Source organism: Juglans regia, chromosome 3 (assembly GCF_001411555.2).
Source record: "Juglans regia cultivar Chandler chromosome 3, Walnut 2.0, whole genome shotgun sequence".
NCBI classification, from domain to species: Eukaryota; Viridiplantae; Streptophyta; class Magnoliopsida; order Fagales; family Juglandaceae; genus Juglans; species Juglans regia.
The window spans coordinates 2,194,013-2,218,477 of NC_049903.1; the positions used below are offsets into that span (position 1 = coordinate 2,194,013).

At 35.5% G+C, this 24,465-nt stretch overlaps 4 protein-coding genes across 12 annotated transcripts; 3 read left to right on the top strand and 1 right to left on the bottom strand.

Annotated features, from left to right (window-relative positions):
- Positions 1 to 157: 157 nt before the first annotated feature.
- LOC109011964 (probable E3 ubiquitin-protein ligase BAH1-like) lies at positions 158 to 3,519 on the bottom strand. 2 transcript variants are annotated; one of them, XM_018993380.2, is made up of 6 exons: positions 3,102 to 3,519; positions 2,415 to 2,659; positions 2,062 to 2,310; positions 1,831 to 1,968; positions 529 to 587; positions 158 to 447 (listed from the first exon to the last, which is right to left on the bottom strand). In XM_018993380.2, the coding sequence occupies exons 1-6, from the start codon at positions 3,256 to 3,258 to the stop codon at positions 342 to 344; spliced, it is 954 nt and encodes a 317-aa protein (XP_018848925.1). In that variant the 5' UTR covers positions 3,259 to 3,519; the 3' UTR covers positions 158 to 341. The 2 variants fall into 2 exon arrangements, with proteins under 2 accessions (XP_018848925.1, XP_018848924.1); XM_018993379.2 differs by having other exon boundaries at positions 1,831 to 2,310; positions 3,102 to 3,394.
- A 2,467-nt stretch (positions 3,520 to 5,986) lies between these two features.
- On the top strand, positions 5,987 to 8,895 carry LOC109011901. Of its 7 annotated transcripts, XM_035687979.1 has the most exons (6): positions 5,987 to 6,096; positions 6,184 to 6,248; positions 6,401 to 6,458; positions 6,580 to 6,664; positions 6,868 to 6,921; positions 7,779 to 8,895. In XM_035687979.1, the coding sequence occupies exons 5-6, from the start codon at positions 6,894 to 6,896 to the stop codon at positions 8,588 to 8,590; spliced, it is 840 nt and encodes a 279-aa protein (XP_035543872.1). In that variant the 5' UTR covers positions 5,987 to 6,096; positions 6,184 to 6,248; positions 6,401 to 6,458; positions 6,580 to 6,664; positions 6,868 to 6,893; the 3' UTR covers positions 8,591 to 8,895. The 7 variants fall into 7 exon arrangements, with proteins under 7 accessions (XP_035543872.1, XP_035543871.1, XP_035543874.1 ...); XM_035687978.1 differs by having other exon boundaries at positions 6,401 to 6,664; XM_035687981.1 differs by lacking the exon at positions 6,868 to 6,921 and having other exon boundaries at positions 6,401 to 6,664.
- Positions 8,896 to 10,371: 1,476 nt separating this feature from the next.
- Positions 10,372 to 14,234, top strand: LOC109011902 (amino acid transporter ANT1). Of its 2 annotated transcripts, XR_004801186.1 has the most exons (4): positions 10,372 to 10,696; positions 11,049 to 11,696; positions 12,666 to 13,233; positions 13,550 to 14,234. XR_004801186.1 is itself a non-coding variant. In XM_018993282.2 (3 exons), exons 1-3 carry the CDS (start codon positions 10,478 to 10,480, stop codon positions 13,065 to 13,067), a joined length of 1,269 nt encoding a protein of 422 aa, XP_018848827.1. In that variant the 5' UTR covers positions 10,372 to 10,477; the 3' UTR covers positions 13,068 to 14,234. The 2 variants fall into 2 exon arrangements, 1 of the variants encoding a protein (XP_018848827.1); XM_018993282.2 differs by having other exon boundaries at positions 12,666 to 14,234.
- A 1,571-nt stretch (positions 14,235 to 15,805) lies between these two features.
- Positions 15,806 to 22,989, top strand: LOC109011903 (probable glutamate carboxypeptidase AMP1). The gene is made up of 10 exons (XM_018993283.2): positions 15,806 to 17,043; positions 18,211 to 18,453; positions 19,927 to 20,079; positions 20,213 to 20,281; positions 20,942 to 21,029; positions 21,393 to 21,476; positions 21,588 to 21,676; positions 21,868 to 21,981; positions 22,273 to 22,407; positions 22,658 to 22,989. The coding sequence occupies exons 1-10, from the start codon at positions 16,108 to 16,110 to the stop codon at positions 22,838 to 22,840; spliced, it is 2,094 nt and encodes a 697-aa protein (XP_018848828.1). The 5' UTR covers positions 15,806 to 16,107; the 3' UTR covers positions 22,841 to 22,989.
- Positions 22,990 to 24,465: the final 1,476 nt, after the last annotated feature.

The window sequence follows — 24,465 nt, forward strand, 5'->3', positions numbered from 1 at the left end:
TTTACTTTATAATAAAAATAATTTTACAATTTGACGAAATATATCATGCCACATCAGTTTATGAAATTATTTTTGTGTAATCCATTTGTGGTTAATATATTTTCCATAATAAGTTAGGTAACTCTAGATGATAAACACAAAATAACATTTTCAGCAACATTGCAAATTAACTGATGATATATATGGTCACGGTGAAAATAGATGTCTTCCTCGTGAGTTAAAACTAAAAGCACGAACATTGTCACCAAAGATACACCAAGCACCACTAAAATCCCACCACATGCAAATGCTTAGTACTAGGATTGAAAACTCAGTTTTATCATGAGAGAACCACATGATGATCAATACCCAATTAAATACTTGGCCTCTGCATCCCAAAACTCCTTGGATTGTTTCGTCGTCTCGGCACGTTCTGCAGCAAACCTCTCCTTCCAATAGTCTTTACACCTGCAAGAGCTCTTGAGGTCAGTAATGGCGATGTTTTCTCAGGCGAAGAAAGGGGGAATAGGTTATTCATTTCTCTTCCACCTTTTTTTCAATAGCATGTCCAGTTCTACCATGTGCATTGCTTTTGCATATACTCCAACCTGATCCAGAAAAGATAAAAAAGATAAATTTACTCTCTCGGAACCCACACTATACAGTTACAATTTTTTTTTTTTTTTAATTGTAGGTGTCTGGGCCAGTTTGCGCGCACCTTGACTAATCCCACGAGCCCTAAAGTTAACGATTAGGTAACCTCCAATAGTTTTAAGAGGACTCGAACTGATGATCATTGAAGAGTAAACGCAAAACCAGACCAACTAAACTACCCTCAAGATTCACAGTTATAACTATTACCATGTAATCTGGTCATAACAACAACTTCAAATTTGTTGGAATGTATGTTATTCAACAGGCACTTTGAAACATTCAGGGATGAGTTTGGATACATAAATCTCCTCATCTTATCTCATTATTACAATTTTATCAAAATTTTATACAAAAATATAATAAAAAATTCAATTTTCAAATCTCAAAATAAAAATAATACTAAAAAATTATATCTAATAATATTTTATTCAACTACTATTTAATACATCTCATTTCTACTATTTAATATATCTCATATCGTCTTATCTCATCTCATCATTACAATTTTATTAAGTTTTTATATAAAAATATAATAAACAATTCAATTTTTTTAAATCTCAAAATAAAAATAATACTAAAAACATTCCTCCTTTATGGCTGGATTTGGATACACAAACCTTCTTATCTCATCTCATATCATCATTATAATTTTATTAAATTTTCATAAAAAATATAATAAAAATTCAACTTTTTCAAATATTAAAATAAAAATAATACTAAAAAATTAAATTTAATAATATTTTATTAAATTACTATTCAATACATCTCATCTCGTCCGAATTGTTTGTACAAACACAACTAAGGGCAGGTTTGGTAACAAAAATAAAATATAAAATTCTCATCTCATCTCATATCATTACACTTTTTTTAAATCTTCATATAAAATATAATAAACAATTTAATTTTTTCAAATCTCAATACATATTTTTTAAATTTTAAAATAATAATAATGTTAAAATATAATATTTTAAACTTTAAAACAAAATATAAAATTCACATCTAACCTTCTAAACCTCCCCTAAATGATTAAAGAAGAAGCAAGCATACTTAAGAAAGTCACGAGAAAGTCAAAAGACAAGGCCCTACCGAATTGTACAACAAGTTGACTAGCTTATTGTTAGGTTTCTCTAGTTGCATTAACAGGCGTTTGGACATCAAATAATACTTCCCCATTTTCTTCTGATGCTAAATACAAACCTGTCTGCAAATTGGGCACTTTGACTCCGGATTTGCAGTTTTAAGGCCTTGGAAGATCAAGACAGAAGCAGATGAGCAAGCACATGACTTGCAAAAAAGATGGCCGCAACTCAATGCGTATGAATTAAAAACAACATCCTGTGAGAGCATAATTAAATACACATATATAAGAGAATGCGTGCAAAAGCAAAATATATTTCCCCAGAATGCAATTGAAAAAAAGGATCTTACCAAGCAAACAGCGCAAGTCAGATCATATTCTAGCTTTATAGAATGCGGAAGTCTCAATTTCATTACAGGTGGGGTGGCATCAAAATCACAAGAAAACTGGCTGGAGAACTCATTAAACTCTCCTTTTTTTTCTCCGTTGAGACTCAAATAAAAAGCAGCCAATTCTATGAGCAAAGGTGATTGCAAAAGCTCAATGTGTTCCGCCCGCAATTTGGATTTGAAATTCCTCCCATTTTCTGAGCAATGAACCTAAAAGGGAAGGCGCAAAACAACGGAAATTATTGTTTGATGCAAAGGAAAATCAACCAAAACAGCGAGGATAGTGAGCAGGTACAAACTTATCCGATGCATACTTTATCATACTTCTTAAGGATTTTTCTGATTGCAATCGCATTCATTGTAACATATTCAACCAGCATCCGTCCTTCTAGTACCATTGCCTGTTGATCATTCTTGAAATAACGACGCAAACGCAATAAATATCCCTGCATTCCGGAGGCAACATGAAGATCAAGGAGATGCCTCACTCTTGAACTAAAGCATCCATTTATTTCCGAAGCTTCCTTCGTCAGCTCAGAAAAGAACTTCTGATCACACACTACAGATCATCAACGCACAAAGCTTCATAAGAGGGACTATCGACTACCAACTAAAAGAATACAAAAATGCAATTCCCAGTATGTCAAAGAAACAAGAAAAATGATTATGTTTGACAAATCCACGCGCATGTTTACAAATTTAAAAAAAAAATTATGAAAAAAAGCCAAGTTAGCAGCTTTTCAAATAGTTTGAATGCCCTGTAAGAGAAAAAAAACCCTTGATTCATGTAATCAAACTTAGCACAAAGATCGAAGATTAATTATTCTCGTTTGCTTTACTAATCATCAATTTTCACTGTAATTTCCCTAGATTTGTTTTTCATCAATACACAACTTCACAAATTCAACAATGTCAATCATTAGAGGATAAACTATTATCAACGACAATAAACACCGGCCCGAGAAACGAAAACTAAAGTCACGATCGAGGGCAAGATTCACATTGACATTCCGATTTGCAGGAATCACCCAATGGTTTGCAACTCCGACAGGTCTTTAGAACTTTCTTGAGGCTCTTATATTCGACATGAGAACATTTTTCCAAGAACCACTCCTGGTCACCGTGCAGGTACTCCGTGAAAGTCTCCCCGAATTTCATCTTCTTGACAAGCCAGTAAATTCTCACACCAAAAAAATTTTGATTCGGGTTCTTGTATACCTTGGGGGCGCTTAATCTTCTGTTTGGAGGATACCGGATGAAAAAGATAATTTGCAGAGAGAGAGAGAGAGAGAAAGATTTGGATCAGTGATTGGTTATTTAAAGAAAAACAAAAATCAAAGTTCGTGGTTGTGATCGGGAGTATTGCTGCTAATTGAGGAGAATAAAATGGTGCGCGTTTCCAGACTCGTTCGGTGGCATAGGTTCCAAGCGCGTAATAAGAATTAAAAGATCACACAGAAGGATTACAGTACTTTTGCAGTTCGCGGAAAGCCCGCGTGTTACGTAGGCAAGCTTGCTTCCTTCCTTCCGTTTTTGGTTTGTTTTTCATTAACGCTGACGCAGGCTGTTAAGAGGGAAGAGTTATTGCTTTCGCTGTGCATGCTACGCACGTGTAATTGTGATCCTTTCCACTTTCTAGCAGTCGTCGGGCTTTGCTTTTTCTCTCTCTCTCAATATTTAATGGATCGTGCCAGTAACCGCTGGGCGTACGCTAGTTTTTTTTTTTTTTTTAAATAATTTTTAATATCTTTAATCATTAAAAATTAAATAAAAAAATATATAATTTTATTAATAATCATTTTATTAATGAGTAATATTAAAGAGAAGTCATTATAGCAGTACACACTTTACACTCACTACGTGGTTACTTCTAGTTGATTGTTCCCAACACTCACTTAGAGAGATGTGTGGTCTAGATGATGTCATATCATGTGTACAAAATGAATGCTCCCAAAAGTAACTTCTATCTATATTTATTCTTTATACTGACCTCACGTGCTCTACCTCTAAAACAAAATGATTTTGCTGTTTACACTCCACTTATGTAATTGATAAAAATATTTATTTTAAATTAAAAAAGAGACAAAGCTAATTAAATTAGTAAAGTACGTAAAAAAATATATAAAAATAATTGTATATAAAAAAATTTTTAAAAAAAATCAAAAGTCTTAAAAATTAAAGAAATGATATTATGAGTACTGCACAATCTTTTTAAAAAAAATGAATAAATATAAAACTTACATATAAAATTAATTTTTTAATAATAAAACTCACTCTTTTTAAAAATGATTATGCATCATTTGCACATTCTATAATTGTGCATAACATTATTTTAAAAAATAATCTTTTTTCTTGAGTTTTTTTAGATTTATTCATATTTTTTTATAAACAAGATACATTTTAAAATGGTAAATCGTTCTTATACTTAATTTATTATCTAATAACAAGTTAAATATTTTTTTTTATTTAAATTCTCTTCCATGATCAGTTGGGCCATCGTAAAATCTAAAAAAATCCGACTAATTTAGTATATATATTATAGGTAATTAATAACCATTTGGCTGGCAGATTGATTTGAACAAATCCCTAATGTATTACATATTACAATCAATTAAGTACTCGCTTGGTTACGCACTTTAGATGAGATAAAATATTTTATTAAAAGTTGAATAAAATATTATTATAATATAAAATTATAATATTATTTTTATTTTGAGATTTAAAAAAGTTGAATTATTTATTATATTTTGTGTGTGAGTTTGAAAAAATTATAATAATTATATGAAATAAGATGAGATAGTTTAGTTTTGTGTAACCAAACCAACCCTAAATGTTTACCTTATTTTCTCATATAATAATTCTTTTTCATTAAAGGAGAAAATACCAATTTAGCCAAAATTAATTGGTAAAATATAGTTCTTTTTACATAAATGATTTGGCTACAAAAGAAATTCATAAAAATAAATCTGATGAGGCTTCCTATGACATGTCAGATTGTAAAGTTACTTGTATTGTAAAGTAAATCTAATATATCATATTAAGTTTGAATTTACTTTTGAATTTTTTTTTATAACTATAGTACTTATTTTCTTTTTAATATGAAGAGAATATGATAAAGCCAATTTATGTCTTGTAGTTTTTTATTGGTATATTTTTCCATTTTTCTATTATCTTTTCACAGAGGAATTGTTTTCATCTTTACAAAAATAAAAGTTATCCAACAAGGAAACAAACTAACCTATGCTGCAGATATTAATGTTCAAGAAGGAAGGGATAACTAACAAAAAAAGAAGGTATGAAATATTGATTATGCACGTCTTGGAGTGGAAGAATATAAATAGGATAACTTTATTTCTCAAAGTATAAATTTCTATGGCGAGTTTATTTTATAAAATGGCAATGTCAATTATAAAGCGACTAAAAAAACTAATAATTTTATTTTAAATGAATACGAAATGGGGATTTTTTTGTTAATATAATTTAATTAATTAAATTAGTTTTTCATTGATCAGATATTTTGAGATGATAATGAAGATCTGATTTCAACTTCAATTTTCAGTTAAATTTTTTATTTATCTAAAAATTGATATTTATAGTCCTATAATGTATAAGTCTTGTGCATTACATTTAAGAAAAATGAATAAATCTGAAACACACATATAAAAATTATTTTTGTAATGGAAAATTTATTTTTTTTAAAAAAAAATCACAGTCTAAAAATGTATATAGTATTACTCATTTAATATCCCCAACTTTTTAAATATAAATTCGTCAATTCCAATTGAGCCATCCCTTCACCGTCGTTCTGTCTTCGCCGTTAAAAACTCTTCATAGCCCGGCCGAAAGGCAGCGACTTATTTTCGCCTTAAGAACAAAAATACAATTATACATCAACACGCGAAGATGACAAACCACTCATATTTTCGTAAAATTCAACCCAAAACCAAACTTCAGAACCGGACTTGGCTCTGTCTCCGGCGATTGAGCTCATCAAAGGTATGCCCAAAACGGCATTGAGTTTCATTTTGGTTTTCCTAATCACTTCCATTATCTCGATCTAATCATCCGGTTTTCGTTCCTTAGGGCTTTGGGTGCTTTCAGTCAAGCGCTTTGACTATTTACGATTCGCCTGCCCCAGCTCCCTACTGGTAATTTTCTCAAGTCTCTCTTACGTTCCATGATTTTCTTATCATGCCCTTCAGTCTTCACATCGAAAAAAAGGTGCTTTTGTTCACTCTATTCGTAGTTTCACTGGTTATGCAATTCAAGTGACTGAGAGAATCCGTCTCTGTGTTTGCAGAGTTAGTACTTACTTGGGGGTTTCAGGTTTGACAGTTTTTTTTAATCCAACATTGACAGTTAAGAACTTAAGACAACTTGTGGCCTCATTTAAGTCAAACTAATTCTTAAGAGTTTTGCGGTTGACCTCATAAGGGAAGAAATGCGCTTGCTCATATTAATTTAACTGTGACTTTATAGGCCAATAAATGATCTTGCTCGTGTAATTTTAACGTTTGACCAAGAACCTCTGAAGGGAAAAGGGACCACACTTGTAAATGAGAAGGTAAACGAGGATACATATACGAATGCTTGAAAATTATTGCTCTTCAGTGGAGTTAGTTGTTGAACCATTTTGTCTACAGAAGTCGAAAATAATTTTCACATTGAGAAAACCAAGGGATATTTGTAGTCATGTCTTTCAGACTCTCGTTTGTTGAATTGACTTCGGTTGAATAATTAACCATGTAAAGATGCTTTTGATGGCAGATATTTTGGAGCATCATATCTTTGGCATGCAACTATATGCTAGAAATACAAAAGGTTTTCTTTTGATCATTGTGCCAATTCTTCAGTTCTAATTTAGCATCAATAATGACGGAAAACCTCATATAATCATTGGTCAGTTTTTTTCCCGACTGGTGCGAGATTAGTATTTATGTGGAAAAAGTCTAGAGCTCGGTATTTCTCCTGAAAGTGGGAAGCTCGATTGTTTTTATTTTCAATTAAATTTTGTCAATTATCCTGTGGTCTCAGTCACTTATTGTGATAGAGTGGAAGAAGGGAATAGATTCTTAAATAGGAGCAGTATAAGGTTGATAGGTTTGCCATCCCAAATGGTACACAACCTCTTTCTTGTTTCGTGACCTTGGTTTTCTTGTTAAAAAATCAATGCTGCAGTGAGATTCATTAAGTTGAAGTTTTTACTTCTACAAATGAGCATTGTAACAGTTCTTCTCATGTTCAATTGAACTTCATTTTATCTGTGCCTTATGATCAAGTAGATGGAGTGGACTGCTCAATTTGTTCCCATATCAAAACAAGAGATTTGGAAAGGATATTGTTTCCTTCATATTCCACAGTACTTGCATGTATGTGAATTGTTTTGTTTTGCCCAAAATAATTATTGTGTAATCCACTTGTTGCTGTGTCAGAGTTGTGTGCATAGTATTAGTCTCTATCCTTAGCTCCTAACTGGGTGTTCTCGCGTATATGTCCTGTGTATTTGGGCTATGTCTATATTAATAAAAGTCTGTTTTACTTGTCAAAAAGATATCGTGTGCTCTATTTCATTAATGCATTACTGATTTCATTGGTTGTCATCAAATCAATACATGGGATATTGAGTGTATTGCATGATTTATAATAACAAGCAGATTGTCTTCTGATCATACAAGCAGATTGTCTTCTGATGGTGAGAACAAAGCAACACCTTGTGGCAACCCCTAGAAATAAGAATATCACTCCAAGTGGCTACATTGACTCATCAAAATCTGATAATGATCTGGATTTGCAAGGAGAAGGTGGTTGGGTGATTGTGAAAAAGCAGAGGGTCACCATTTTGGTGCCTCCTCTTCCTGCTGCAAAAAAGTTAATAACTCAAAAGCCAGGACCAAGCCAGCCACAAGCCATACCGAGAAAGACAACGAGTAACCAAATAGAAGCTCCAATTGATATATGTCCCAGAATATTGTCAGTTGATGAACGAGAGAAGTCCATACCATTGGCTCCAAGAAAGGGTATTCAAATTACAAGAAAAGTTCCTGCTCAAGATTTGTCGACATTAGCCAAGCCACTAAGGGTAGATTCAATAATGGAAGCAGGGGGCTTGAGCAGGGTAGATCAAGTTGGCACCTCAAAAACTGATAAAAGATTTGGGGTATCTGATACCTCAAAAGCTATCAAGCGGCCTAGACTATTACATTGCCCAAGTGGCTTCTTCGATGGAGGAATGTTGGTGAGTCAAAGGCTGAGGGCATCAAATCTTGAGAGGAATCTTCAAAAGGCTGGGGGCTTGAGTAGGTGGCTAGCATCGCTCGGACTGAGTCAGTTTGTGAGGATTTTTCAAAGGAAGAGTGTTAATAAATTTCAGTTGGTGAATTTAACCATGAAGAAGCTCAAAGATATGGGTGCAAATGCAGTGGGGCCTAGGAGGAAACTGATACATGCTATTGACTGTGTTTGCCAGCCCTACTATTTTGAGGCCATCTAAAATGTCTCTGGGATCTTGAAGCAATTGGAAAATAGGAAGAAAGACGCTATTCAAACGCAGCAACCTAATTGTCTTAGTCGAAGACATGTCTGAACGGTTGGATATTTTATGACAACTGGTTAGGAGAGAGAGAACAGAAAACATACTTTGCTGCAAGTAGAAGAGGCGGTAACATTTTGAACGTGAAAATTGCTTGCCTTGTGTATTTTATGCACATCTTTGCAAATTACTAGAGTTTGTTATACAGCAGCTGTTTCTTTTGTTCTAATCTTTCTAATCCCAGTTTATTAAATCATATTTGTAAACCCCTTTCTCTCTCTCTCTCTCTCTCACTTTGTTACTAGCGAAACATATACTGAAGTTCATCATTCCTGAAGATTCCATTCGAATCCTCCCTAGTCCCTACCTCTTGAAGGATATGGCTCCTGAAAACAGACCCTGATTTCATTTGGGTTATCTGCAGAAGATATCATCAAATGAATCAAGATAAGACGCCTTCAATTGTCATAGAACTACAAACTTGAACTTCATATAAACAATACCAATCTATGCATATCTCCTAGGAGTGGTAAAAAGATGCTTTCCCAACCTTCGGCTTAAGTGGAAACTTCGAGTTTGGTCACGTCGGATTGTTTTGAGATCCAATCCAAATTCATATTTTTAATATAAAGTTTGCAGTGGAACTCTAACTTTAATGAATTCTAAAGCACATGTTGTTTTTTACAACAATAGCACTCTAATTTGTTTAGTATTTACCATTACAATACTCTGATTACGATTCCTTACATAATCTCATATAGCCTGTGATCATCGTGATACTCTTGAGTTTGACAATACTTTCTTAATTAGAAAGTAAAAAAATATATATTAAAAAATACTTTTTTAGTCATGAAATAAAATAAAAAATTATAAAAAATAATAAAATATTTTTTAATAATATTATGATTTTTTTAAATATTTAAAATAGACATGCTACAACCCACTGGTGGCTCCTGTTGAACTTAGCATATATTTTTCTATGTGTATTTTTTTAATTTATATTTTATATAAATTTTTTTACATTTTTAAAAAATAAAATAAATTTAAAATATCATTAAAAAATATTTCCTTAATCAGAAAGTAAAAAAAAAAATTATTAAAAAATATTTTTTTAATTACGAAGTAGAATAAATATTTTTTTTTATTTTATTTCGTAATTAAAAATATATTTTTTAATAATATTATAATTTTTATTTTACTTTTTAAAATATTTAAAATTATTAAAAATATTTATATAAAAATATAGATAAAAAAATGTTACAGCCCAGCCCATCGGGGGATGTAGCATTTTTCCATCTCCGTTTAATATGACTAAAAATATAATGGATTTTAATGACTAAAAATTGGGAAATACTTTAGGTTCCGAATTCGAGACCTAAAGAGTGTCCCGAATGTTTTTTATTTTTTTTATTTTACTGAATGATTAAAAAAATATTTTTTAATGATGTTGTAATTTTTTTATTTTTTTTAAAATATTTATGATGATTAAAAAAATATATAAAAAAAATAAAAAACCTATTCGAGAGACAAAATGGGTCCCGAATTGCAGTGCTGGATTACTACCTTCTTATCCTGACACTGACACTGACACTACCATGTAATTGGGAACTTATTTTGTAACGCCTACTCCCAATTTTACAGTCGTCAACTCCAGAATAGAACAGCCTAGCGTTTGGTGACGTGGCGTGAGTAGGTGGGTTGATAATCGAACACAGCTCTCTCAGACGGTGGATCAAATCCCAAAAAATCCAAACTAGGTTCAATACTATCCATTGGTTTAAATTTCTTAGTTATAAAGCTATAGGCCACGAGTTCAGCGAGGAAAACTCACTGGGTTGAGCTTCCACTATGGAGCAACAAAGAAAACGTGCTTCAGTTCCTTTGCTTGAATCTACTTCTTCGATAGGAACAGCTTCAATGGCTCAAACAGTAGGAAACATAATAGTCTCCGTTGTTGGGACGGGTGTGTTGGGGCTTCCTTTCGCTTTCAGAAGTGCCGGTTGGCTTGCCGGTTCGATTGTCGTTCTCGTGGCTGGGCTCTCCAGCTGCTACTGCATGCTCCTCCTTGTAAGTTCATGATCGGCTTTTTCTTTCGTCGTTTTTGTTCGTCCCCAGATGTAGATTTGGAGTACAGGCTTTACTAGAACTCAGAGTCAGGCTCTTTCGGGATATCCGCGGAAAATAGTTCTTTGTATTTTTTTTTTTAAATTTCAGGACCCTTATATCTAGATAACTGGATGGGTGATACCTTATGTAGAATTTGGTCGTTTATCTTTGATATTTTTACGTACCCCTCAAATGATTTCGATGAATATTTAGGTACAAGGCTGTCATGAAGAAGTCAGCACCCGTACTTCACTCAGCATTTTTTGGGGACTTTTCGTGTTCCAATATTTAAATTAATTCTCTGGGTCAACAGGTTCAATGCAGGCGAAAGTTGGCATCGGAAGAAGAATCAATAGAGATGAAAGCCTACGGCGACTTGGGTTATAAATGCATGGGAAGAACCGGCGGTTATCTAGCAGAATTTCTTATTTTGATTACCCAAGTTGGAGGTTCAGTGGCATATCTAGTATTTATAGGACAAAACCTTTCATCGATATTCAAAGGCCAAGGTCTCACCTTGGGGTCTTCCATATTTTTGTTGGTACCAATTGAAATTGGCTTGTCATGGATAGGCAGTCTCTCAGCTCTAGCACCGTTTAGTATCTTTGCCGATTGTTGTAATGTGTTAGCTATGGCAATTGTGGTGAAGGATGACATACAACAACTTGTAGGAAGTGAATTTTCGTTTAGGGATAGGGCGGCAATCACATCCAACATAGGAGGACTATCTTACGCAGGAGGGATGGCGGTGTTCTGCTTTGGCGGGTTTGGTATGACACTCGCATTGGAATCCTCAATGAAAGAAAAATCCACATTCCCAAAATTGCTGGCCAAGACTTTCACGGGAATAACCCTCGTGTATGTTTTGTTTGGATTCTCTGGTTACATGGCCTATGGTGATCAAACAAAAGATATCGTGATTCTTAATCTGCCCCATGATTGGTGGGCAGTAGCAGTTCAGGTAATGTGTTCCAATCTCTTGTGCATAATTGTAGATGTAAGACCTAAATGTGTGCTTTTTAATTTTATTGACATAAGATAATGTTTATTACTGATTTTAAGCATTATAGATGACAGTACTCTTAATGTGGCCCGTAATCGCTGATATTTTGATTTTCACTTATCCAACATCTACGTTGTACTTAAGTTTAATTACTACTGGTGTTGGGGGTGGAGAAGTGGGGGAGTATGAACTTAGGGCTAACTTGAACGATCCAATTTGCTTCACCTATTGGTCTTAGGAATAAATACAAGAATACATGCATGATGTACATAGACTGTACGCTTTTGAACGATTTTCATTCATTGGGGGTAACATGGAGTATCTTGTCGTTTGGATATAATTGCTATATGCATGAGTATATATAGAATTGTTGTAATCATATAAAATTACTGGATACATGGGACACTCAGAAAGATACAGCCAACACATAATATTTCAAGACATATATAGATATGCGTGCATGTCTATACTGATACAAACAAATCCGTATCGCTATCTATGTATGTGGGATCAAACTTTGTTTGATGAAAACCAAATAGCTTTTCAGATTTAATTATAGGTAAAAATGAAATAAAATCAACCCCCATTCATGTCCTAGCATCATTTTCCCCTATGTACTTATTATCTTCGAATATATGTCACTGTAAACCATGTTCTAAATTACACGAGACAATAAAAAATTAAAGAAATAAAAACAAAAACAAAGTGATGACATACTGATCTGTGGCACCTTTCACTAGGTTGATTGTCTTGTTCCCGTTGAAAATTAAGTAGGTGTTAGGGTTGGATTTGCTGGGTCATGACTTTGCCTTCAGCGAGCATCTCACGGTGATTGACCTTTTAAGCACAATATGTCATGTCCCTCTGTATCATTAAGTTACAAGCAGTCATTTGCAGCTTAAATAATTTTGCAGTGTCTACCAACAGGTTGGCCTGTGCTTGGGGCTAATCTTCACGTTCCCAATCATGATACACCCAATAAGAGAGATTGTGGAAGGAAGTTTAGACAAAAGCAAATGGTTTCAGAAGCTCCTCTGCAACAGTGATTATTCAACCAGAATAAGTAAGTTTGCAATGTATATGAGTCGTGCAATCTTGGTGATCAGCTTGGCGTTCTTGGCCTCGTACGTGCCCGGGTTTGGTATATTTGCCTCACTTGTGGGAAGTACTCTATGTGCACTGATCTCATTTGTTTTGCCAACCACATTTCACCTGATATTGTTTGGTGGTTCTCTCCATTTCTGGCAAAGAGCCTTGGATTTTTTCATTTTGTCATGTGGATTGCTTTTTGCTGCTTATGGTACTTACAACACTGTAGTTGGGATTTGAACTTTGAAGGGTATTTGGACCCATATGTATGAGACTGGATGGTGGCCCTGATTTTGAAACAGAATAATAAATATCTTCATATAAAGGAGATACATCGTACATGGATAGAGCCTCAAGTGCAAGTATATAAAGGCGATACATCGTACATGGATGGCCTTCAGTGCAAGTGAAGCTGCTCTCTCTCCATTTTCCTATAAATTCTTTTTATATGAGATACTAGTTATTTATTATGACACACCTTCCACACTACTGATGTATCATAATCTGATTTATAGGTAAATTCTAAATTAAATTATTTTACAAATCAAATTTTGCTAACGATCATTAACGGTTTAGAGGCTTTCCCTTTACACTGGCTTTCCATATGTAATTTTTCTAATTATTGTTGTATATTTCAACCTTGTTTGTATGGTATTCTTGCATTATGCATCTTGGCCACATCTTATAAACACTAACAGTCTTCATGTCTATATTTGGCAAAGGTATAATAAAATCAAGGTGCCAAGCCGAGGTGGGAATTGACAACGAGCATGGGCAGGGTTGGTAACAGCCAAGTTAAGAGAAGCGTAAGACGACCCATTAACAAGACGCCATGTATCAAACAGTTTAGCTAATCACTCGATAATCTGAAGATACCATAGAACACTGGTATTGGACTTTCAAAATCTCTTTTGAACCCTGCCGTCCTCTGATCATTTTCCCCTTAAAAAAGGCATCTTAAAATGATTGCATTATTGGATATGATGCATCATTTTCAACTGATAAGACATATGGATGCTTGAGAGCTAATGCTCTTCCCACTCAGTCACTCGCCTCGGCATGAAAGATCTACTCTGCTTTTACGCGTTTAGCGTAGATTACAAAGTGCAAGTGAAAGCGAAAGGGGAAAGGGGACACTGATTCTCATTCCTTTTTTCACAGAAAACAGATGAATAAAGACCCAGAAAAAGGCAAAATATTTCATGTCTCTGGCAGTCTTTCTCGGACAAAACCGAGACAATTCCTTTTTTGTGTGGATTCATAGCCACAGAATGTGTTATTCGTAGTATCTGTTAAAGATGTCACTGAAAGCAAAGTAAGGATGTGGAGGAGGGGCAGCACTTGCTGGAAAAGGCATGAATGCTTCTTAAAAAAATAGAAATAAAAAAAGACAAAATAAATTGGAAATTCCGTTCCACCGCCTACTTACATCGGTTCTTTTCTGTTTGGCCAGATACGCTTGTACCAGTTTAATTAGATTAATAATGTCATTTATCGAGAGAGTAATTATATTTTTGTTTCGAGAGAAATGTGCGTGTTTTTTTTTCTTTTCAAATTATTCGTCGGAGCCACTAAAAACTGAAGCTCAGCCCATTGAATCAAGAAAATAACGAAAATAATCGATTAAAGTAAACAATTTAACGTAACTCGGTTTCTTTTACTTAAAATTATTCAATTCTCAAGTTGGTGTGTAGAACGTATTATTTATGCTATGTAAGTATTGTGTATTGTAGAGATTTTAAAATAGAGTTTTATTACGTACAAATAAGTTTGCGTACCAATCTGTGTATTAATGTTGTTACATTTATATTATAAATTTAAATTAGTACTATTTTCAATAAAATCTACTTTCTAACTAATCATATTGAATGAGTGCACGTATTAATGCGTAAAATTATTTACAATTAAAATTTTCCTTTAATTAAAATAACAGTGCTCTTTTACTTGACTCCAAATTTTGTTGCAAAGCTATTAGTACCAATTATTTTTCGAGTTATTTATGAATCGGTTTTATTTAATAATAAAAAATAATTTGTTAAAATAAGAAAATGACATTCTTAAACCTTAATATATGTATATGACATGAAAAAGTTGAATGGGAGAGAAGTGAGATGTTCTGTAGCATTGTGTTCTCAAATGTTTGTTGGGCTGTCCTTCTCGCGTGAGTAAATTATGTAGCAGACCGCCTCTATTTTATAAGTAATCCTCTTGTTGATGTTGTATAGCTCTTAAAACATGAAGGACCCACCACTTCATTTTAGACTTTAACAGAGGGGGCATCTTTGGCCATTGGAACCCCTCTCTCTCTCTCTCTCTCTCTCTCTCTCTGTATGAAAAAACTAGTCTGGAACGTGAACCCGCGATGTAGAGGGAACAAAGTTCAGATAATCCATGTAGGGTCCTATTCCGATTGCCTTTGTAGCTGTAACGTTTAGGGTCCTATACAGCGGACAACATCCAATTAAATCACTTATTATTTTTTTGAGATTTATAGCGTATATATCAAAACTTCGATTTTATAAAATTATACAATTTAATTGTTTTTAAAGAATGTAATTTTAAGAAATAATTATATAAATGATATGATTTGATGTGACATATCAAATTATAAAATTATTTTTATTATAAAATATATCTAATAGATTATATAAATGCACGTAAATTTGTAAGGATAGTTTTATCAATTTTATATAATCTATTTACGTACGTAATACTTATTTTACGAAATTCCTTTCCCTTTACAAAGATAGAAAGTGTATTTACAAGACAATATATATTGTGGGCAAGGTGCGTGGCCCATCCACTTGAAGAGGGTCGCTTTCGCATGATTCCGGGTAAGGCGTCAAAATCAAAAGGCACGCTTCATGTATATCAAGGAAGAAAGAAAACAAAGGAAGAGAGAGTGGGAACTGTTCGGCTAAGCAGTAAACCCCGTATATAGCCCCATAAAATAGAATGAGAATCCATCCAAGACCAAGAGGAAGAGGGTTTTCAGCCTTTTTCTGGCACTGATTGGCACATCACAACTCATGCTTCGCATCCCGACCAATCAAATATCCTCACCACCAACATCAATAACAACAAGTACAAAAACAAAGCAAAACGAAAGCTTTTCCGAGAAAAAAAAAAAAAGCAAAACAAAAGCAACTCCCACTGAGAGACTGTCAGTAACTCCCATACAAAACTGCTCCGACTCTTCCTCCTCTGCATATAACGCCAGCTCCATGCCCTAAACTCTCTCTTTCTGAACTCGGTTTTTTGTTTTTTTTAGTTTTCTAAAATGGCCGAAGCGGCTTTCTCCATGCCCGGCACCTTCTTCTTTACGCCGAAACCATCACCCTTGAGCACCTTCTTACTCGTCCTCATCCTCTGCATTCTGGGATTCTATACCCTGCATTACCCGCACCCTACACTCTTGCAATCAAATTCCCAAAATGCTCCCCGCTTCCGCCAGATTTTCCTCTCCTCTGCCACCAACTACACCTTTGCATCCTACCTCCGCGCCCTCACCCAGCATCCTCACCTCGCCGGAACCAAACCCTCCCTCGACACTACCCATTACGTCCTCTCCCACTTCAAGGACCTTGGACTCGAAACTCGCACTGCCCAGTACCGAGCCCTCCTCTCTTATCCCGTGCACTCCTCCCTCTCTGCGCATTTTAGCGACGGCACAGTCCTTGACCTGCCCTTGACGGACTTTACGCAAGCGACTCGGGACGTGGTATTACCCTACCATGCGTACTCGCCGTCCGGGTCGGCGTACGCTAAGGCGGTGTTTGTTAATTACGGTACGGATGATGACTATCGTGCGCTGGGGTTATTGGGGGTGAACGTTAGCGGGTGCGTGGTGATTGCGAGGAAGGGTGATTTGCCCAGAGGGGTCGTGGTTCAAAAGGCGGATGCGCATGGGGCTGTAGCTGTGCTACTGTACGCCGAGGGGGACGGGTTTAGGAAGGGTTTTGAGAGAGGAACCGTGATGAAGGGCGTGGGGGACCCACTGAGTCCGGGGTGGGCTGGGGTTGATGGTGGTGAGAGTTTGGACTTGGAGGACACCGAGGTTTTGAAAAGATTTCCCAAAATTCCGTCCATGCCCTTGTCTGCCGAGGCTGCCGAAGTCATATTGGGCTCGCTCGGGGGCGCACCGTTTCCATCGGAGTGGCGCATCGGCATCGGGCATGTCGGCCCGGGACCCACAATGTTGAACTTCACTTACCAGGTTGGTGCTATATATGCTTCGCTTATGTCACTTTAAAGACATCACGAGGCAGAAAACTGTGTTAGAAATCTGCCCTCTTACGGCAAACAAAATGTAAATTGAGGTTAAATGTGGCTGGAGAGTGTTGTGTCGGAATAGAACAGTCTTTGACTTCGGTGTCTCTTTCTGTCATTTTCTTCTTTTGACCGGTAGTTTGAGTAAAGTTTGGTCTAATTTTGGATGTGGCCGTGGTGGGCACGAATGAATTGTGATGTGGTTAATTTGGTTATGGATTTGGTATTTTTTACCGTGGATAGAAAGTTTTGTACACGTTTTGGGAAAGTTGGTATTTTTTGTAGTCTTTACTTGTTGAGCTAAGATTTTAGTCAAGTATGGATGGTATGTGGCTGAGATAGTTTCAGTTGTCGAAAAACCTGAAAGTTTCAGTTTGGCTGATGATTGCCAGTTTTGGATTCACCCACAAAACCATGAGGCTCGTGGGAGTAGGTATTAGGTATCCCGGAGTATGAACACTTGGTACTCTAATCCTATCATAGGATGCCATGCCAATTAAAATTGGTGCTCACATAAGCAATTTTAATTACGTAGCATGTTGTGACCGGATGGAAGTACCTTGTCATCGGTACTGTAAAGAGCAACTAATAATTTTCCCTCTCATGGACTGGCTGGGGAATGGCATTTAAGGAAAAGTCAGGAAAAGACTAAGGAAATCTTTGGAGTCTGGAGGTACGTTTGTCCTGGCTTGCTGCATGCATGGATATATGCCTGCATGGTTTATTTGTCAAGTTAGGGAGGTTTCAGCTTATTTACAGTCGTTGCTTTCAGAAAGCACAAAGCCAAAAATCTTCTGGGGCATCATCAAAAAGAGAAGAATTGAGAGAGTAAACATGGCTATTAAATTTAGTCTGAAGCCCTTAAAAATCATTGAAACTCCCAACAATATTTCTAAATGCAGTGAAATGATATCTGGTTTTGTTAGGAGAGTAAACATGGCTAATTTATTTACTCATGTTTGATTCTTATCCTTATTTTTACTTCTTCTCTGGACTAGAAGTTTACTTCATATACTTGATCTTTTTTGCCTGTTCCTTTACCAATTATTTCCTTTCACCTTCCCAACTTCTCTAATTTTCCTTTAATGTGAACTTTTTGTCTCACATTTTTTAGGGGGAGAAAAGGGTAGTGACTATTCATAATGTTTTTGCTGTCATAAGAGGGTTGGAAGAGCCTGACCGCCATGTGCTACTTGGCAATCATAGAGATGCATGGACATATGGTGCTGTTGACCCCAACAGTGGAACTGCAGCCCTGCTTGACATTGCCCGTCGATATGCTCTTTTGATGCGTTTGGGCTGGCAGCCTAGAAGGACAATAATTCTCTGCAGTTGGGATGCAGAAGAGTTTGGGATGGTAGGTAATATTACATTTTCATTGTTCTTTGATGTCTACCTATGAAAAAAAAAATTCATTGGTCATTGATGTGTACCCTAGGTTTGGGGTTGGACCGTTGGAGGGGAGAAGGGGCATCCGTCTCGTTGTTGTTACTTGAATTTTGGTTTTCAAAATGGACCAGCACAACAGTATCTGTGATAACATGTCCTTTAACCATGTATGATTGTATTAAGAATAGATGAATAGATGTCTGATAATATCTTATTGCTCTTGCATGCATTTCTCACTGATGCAGACGTCATAACTAGTAATAGTCCCACTTTGTTAGCAGGGTTAGATATGTAGAAAAATATGTCTATGATTTACCTTCATTATTGCTACTTTGCAGCTTCAGCTCCGCATTAACTGTTGCAATTGTCCTTGGGGGGGGGGGGAGTAAGAGTAACTTTATTGTGTCCATCTCGTTGTTGTTACTTGAATTTTGGTTTTCAAAAATGAACGAGCATAACAGTATCTGTGACAGCACATCCTTTAACCATATCTGATTGTATCACGAATAGATGTCTGATAATATTTTATTGCTTATGCTCGTATTTCTCACTGAGTCAGACATCATACCTAGCAATGGTCCTACTTTGTTAGCAGAGTTAAATATATGAAAAAGGAAAATGATCAACTTACAAGTCTTTTGCAACTATTTTATAACTCTATATGAAATGGAGGGTGGTTTTGAAAAAGAGTAATGCTAGATACAGTCATGGGTTGTACAAGTGCCGCACACTTCTTTTGAACAAAAGTGGGGTCCACTATTAAAAAATTAATTTTTTCATGTGGGTCGCATATTAACTCATTTTTTTTTTCAAAAGGAGTGCGCTCTATGACCGCAAATCTCATTTCTCTTTGAAAAATTGGATTTCATTTTTAATAAAGTGGCATATTGTATTTGTTGATTGTAAAATGGGTTATAGAAGAGTTGTAGGTGTATCATTACCCTATAAAAAAATCTCTATCATTTGCCTTCATTATTGCTACCTTGCAGCTATAGCTTCACATTAACTTCTGCAATTTTCCTTTTAATCGGAGATCCGCATTGTGCGGACAGAAACTTCCACCATTGAGAGAGAGAGAGGGAGAGATTGGCTTTTTTGTGACTGCAGCATCCATTCTCATTGGGATTCTGCCTATCACTTAGTGACAGGCTGGAGGGAGATTTGGCTGTTGACTTTATGGTATCTGGTGTAAACATTCTATTTGTGCTGCCATCTATCAGTCAGTGACGGCTGGCGATTGTAACCATTTAAAAGCCCAAAGATGGAAGAATGGAATCAACTCTTGTTTGTCTGCATGTGCATGTAGTTTGTTACTGTCTGCCCTGAAGAAACATCTGCTTAGTCATTAAAACTTATATTGACCAACTTTTGATGTAACGGATCTTCTAAATTAAGTGTCACATCTTCTAAATTTTGTTTACCTATTTGTTTGTTCTTTCAGATAGGCTCCACTGAGTGGGTTGAACAAAACCTAATGAGTCTCGGCCCCAAAGCTGTAGTGTACCTTAATGTAGATTGTGCGGTTCAAGGTCCAGGTTTCTTTGTTGGTGCAACTCCTCAGCTAGACAATCTTCTTCATGAGGTTACAAAGAAGGTGAAGTGTATAAGAAGGAAAAGGAAAATATTTATTCAATGATCATCTCTTCAGATATGATATGACAGGTCCTGACACCCAGTCTTTGACTGATGTGACTCAGCTCTCAATTATTATTTAAACTGATTGTCAGGTTAAGGATCCCGATTCAGAGGGTGCGACGGTGTATGAGAGGTGGGCTGCCACAAATATAGGCATTCATGTAAGTTTGCATTATTAGCTTTTCTATTCAGTGATTGAAACTTGTCTACGATCAGTAAGGTGCAATTCTAAGTCATTTTCATCATCATTCAAAAACCACCATCCAGTAATAGGATTCATGAGCAGTGTGATAGACAAGCTTGAGTTATTAGAAAAGGGTTATCGGAAACTCTCTAGACATGGTAGAGGTCACCAGTATTAGGTCTTATGTATATATCAAAATTGACTTATAAAAAAAAAAGGTATACATAAAAATTGCTCAAGGATAATCTATTTCTTGTGTGCCTATATGCTTGGTCCAAAAGCCTGCACCTAGACCGTTCTACGAGGGTTTTTAGCCACTTTTGAAATTACAAGCATTCATGTGAGTCGAATTTTGATGTTAAAGATCTTGAAGAAGATTGAGAAATGAACAAAAGGAATGAGAGAGTATTTGACACATTTATAAGCTTAGATTGCCCACCCGTTTATTTTTGTTTGCTCCATCTGAGAGTAAAAGTGACCAAGGCACTATTGATTGATTTCTTGTTTGGGATGCAGAAATGGAAGTTATATTGCTTTTCTTGCATATTTGTTGCTTTCTTTTTAAAGTGATGTGAAACCTTTCTCTTTTGGGTGATATGAAACTTACGTTGGTCTTTTGACCACAATTGGACTGTAGATACAAAGACTTAGTCGAGTGGATTCTGATTTTGCTCCATTCCTGCAACACGCAGGGGTTCCTTCTGTTGATTTATACTATGGCAGAGGTAAATATCTCATAGTTTACTTCACTTTTAAGGAGAACAACAAATTGGACTTTTACAAATATTGCAAATTAAATTGTCTTATTTGGTGTGAGGGAAGGTAAACTGAAATCCCATATTTCTTTTCTTGCTCCTATTTGTACTGGTGCCATGATTGAGTTGGCTACTATTTGTAGGGCTCTTTAATCAATAACTTTTCAGTAGCTGGAGAAAATTATTTCAAGCTATTCCCATAAAAAAAATGTTAATAAATTCATTTGAAATCATTAACAAATTCATTGTGATAATCTGGACTTTGCCAATATTTCATTGGCAGTTTTGATCCTTACAAGTTTGGTAAAGTGATGAATCTTCCATCTTATTCAGATTTTCCTGTCTATCACACGGCTTTTGACTCCTATAACTGGATGACAAATTATGGAGATCCATTGTTTCAGCGGCATGTGGCTGGTTAGCTGTCTTTTTCCCTAGCATGTGTTATTAAATGGATTTTCACATGCAATTTGTCAATGAAATGTTTAGCCTCCTCAAGATGACGCCATTCCTGTTTTCTGCTCTCAGTTGCAGGAATTTGGGGAATTCTGGCCCTTCACCTGGCTGATGATTCTATTCTACCATTCAATTACCTTTCATATGCTGATCAGTTGCAGGTGCCCATGTGATCTTTTGGTAATGTTAGGAATAAAACAATCATTAAGTTGGGAAATATTGATTAATTAAGTTGTAGTTGGAATAAAACAATTATAACTAGTAATTGGAACTGTATAAACCTTTGGAAATATAGGTGTTTTTATTTTTGTTCAGACTAAATATAGAAACTATAATTTCCTCGCATTGGCAGGGGTATAAAAACATCTTGAGCAACATTTTGAATGGTAGTGTATCCCTACATCCTCTGACGACATCAATTCAAGAACTTGCATCCGCGGCTAAAGAAGCTGAGAATGAAGCGAAGGTAAAATCAATAAACCTTTTTTGGGGCATTCATATATTAGTGAAGCTAAAATTAGGCGTTTTCTTTTGTATACTCCCTGTGTACATGGGCTATGCCTATTTTCATTCATATCAATGAAACTTACTCCTTACTTATAAAAAAAATATATATATTAGTGAAGCTAAATAAAATTCCCATGTAAATCTCCACTATGCTTCTTTCTTTTTCCATTTTTTTATCAGAACCTTTTTCTGCTTGTCTTTTTTTTAAAAAACAAATTAATTGTAGCCCATTTCTTGTTTTGAAGAGCAGATACTGCAAAAGCAGGAAACTACAGATGATTCTGTGGTGTTGAAAAAACGAGCATTGAATGATCGACTGATGCTTGCTGAAAGAGGGTTCTTGGATGCAGATGGGCTTCAAGGAAGGCAGTGGTTTAAGCATCTTGTAAGTGCTTTCCTTTTCATAGATTCATTGGAGCCAATTGTAACTGATGGCTGTGTAGATCAGAAAAACAGTCAGGTTCTGTATCATAATAACTCTGAAGGAAACTTTCCCATTGGAACTTGATTTTGCATTCTCTTCACTTTTAGGAAAGCAGTTTAAGGAACAATGCACCACTGTTATTCTGAATTATGAAAATGACCCTATTGACCAGCCAACTCATTCTGTCTCTCTTTTTTTTTGTCTTGAGTAGATTTATGGGCCTCCAAGTGACTATGAGAGCAAGCTGGTTTTCTTCCCAGGAGTAGCAGATGCTATGTCTGGATCTGCAAGAATGAGTAGAAAAGAGAGGAAAGCGGCGATTCAGCATGAGATCTGGAGGGCTGCTAGAGCTATACAAAGAGCTGCCAGAGCCCTTAGAGGGGAATTCACCTGAAAAAAGCTATAGGAAAACTCACACATAGGGGAAGAGAGGGAAAGCGATATGCCTTGACTTGTATATATGAGCAGGAATAATCTCTCGTTTACTGTTCTCTGTGGTGCAGTTTTTGTGTGTTGCAATTGAAGTATGCGAAATGGGCTTTATATTTTGAGAAAAGATACTTACAACCGTGAATTGCGTAACCGCCGCGTAATCGCTTTGAAAAAAATGAATAAAATATGAGACCCACATCAAAAAAATTAATTTTTTAATAGTAGACTCCACTTTTTTTCAAAGCGATTATGCGGCGGTTACGCACTTTACGGTTGTATGTAGAATTACTCCGATTCATATCCCTGAGAGCATTGGCATCTGTCTAGTTAGAGCATCTCTAAAATTTAGTTAAAAGTACATATTTTGCATAAAATTAAAACTATTCAAGATATAACTTTACATTGGATTAGTTAAAATATTATTTTTTTAATAATAATATTTATTTATTTATTTTCATATTTAACAATTATACTAACTATATATTAATTAATAATTTAACTTTTAATTAACTTATTATTTTCTAATTATTTATCTTTGTTCAACCTAATTATCTAACATAGACCGCATCTACAATTCTTATGAGGAATGTCTGTCTTCTAATGGAGAAAAATCTGTATCATAATAATCTGGAAAAATCATTTTTTTTTTTCGATTTCCTCTTGCGGGAGAAATGCAAGGCTGCAAGCGTAAAGTTGGGAGAGGGAGGGTGAAAGAGAGAGAGGAGAGGGAGAGGCAAAAAACATTTTGGAATAAAAAATTTCTTTTGGTTATGAATAGTAATTCGTCAAATTTAAAGAAGAGTTTAGAATTACTCTAATTCAAAAGTGGAGCTGAAGAGTTTTGACTGCTGGATCATTTCAATCATAGTTTGACAAAACTTAGAGATGAACTGCTAAGTCAATGCCTATGAGCACTGGCATTGGACTCATCAATGTTTAAAATTTGATGAATTTCACTCAAAATACACGGCATTGGCTTCACCATTTATGTAAATGTTAAACTTTCAGCTACAGTGGATTGTCATTTATGGCCAAACTTGTTGAACTACTGTTTAACATCTATTGCGTTATTTTATTACGAAAATATAATTTCGCACGCAAAGTTGTTTATTCCCTCTCTATTTTGCTTCCTTCCACTTTCCCGAAAATCCCCAATTCCTTTTCGATTTCTCTCCCTATCTTTCTTCCTCTCATCTCCCTTTCTTTCTTCCCGAAGGCGCCGAATTAATTTTTCTTCCCTCTCTCCTCTACTTTCTTCCTCTACCCCGTATTCCTGAAATCGATTCTTCCTCTCCCTTCTTTCTTCCATAATCTGGGATTTCATTATTTGTTCCCTCTCTTCTCTACCCCGAAATTCCTAAATCCCCAAATTCCTTTTCGATTCTTTCTCTCTCTTTCTTTCTTCCTCTCCCTTTCTTCTCCTGTTTTTCGCGAACCTAGACTTGAATAAAGCCAAGAGTTTTTGAAATCCTCTTTCATTCTCCAACGCTGCCTTATACTCCCTCCTCCCTCCTCTTCTTCACTTCTGGAGATTCGTTTCCTGGCCACCTAGGGTTAGTGCTCGCTTCTCATGGTTCCCTGAGGTTT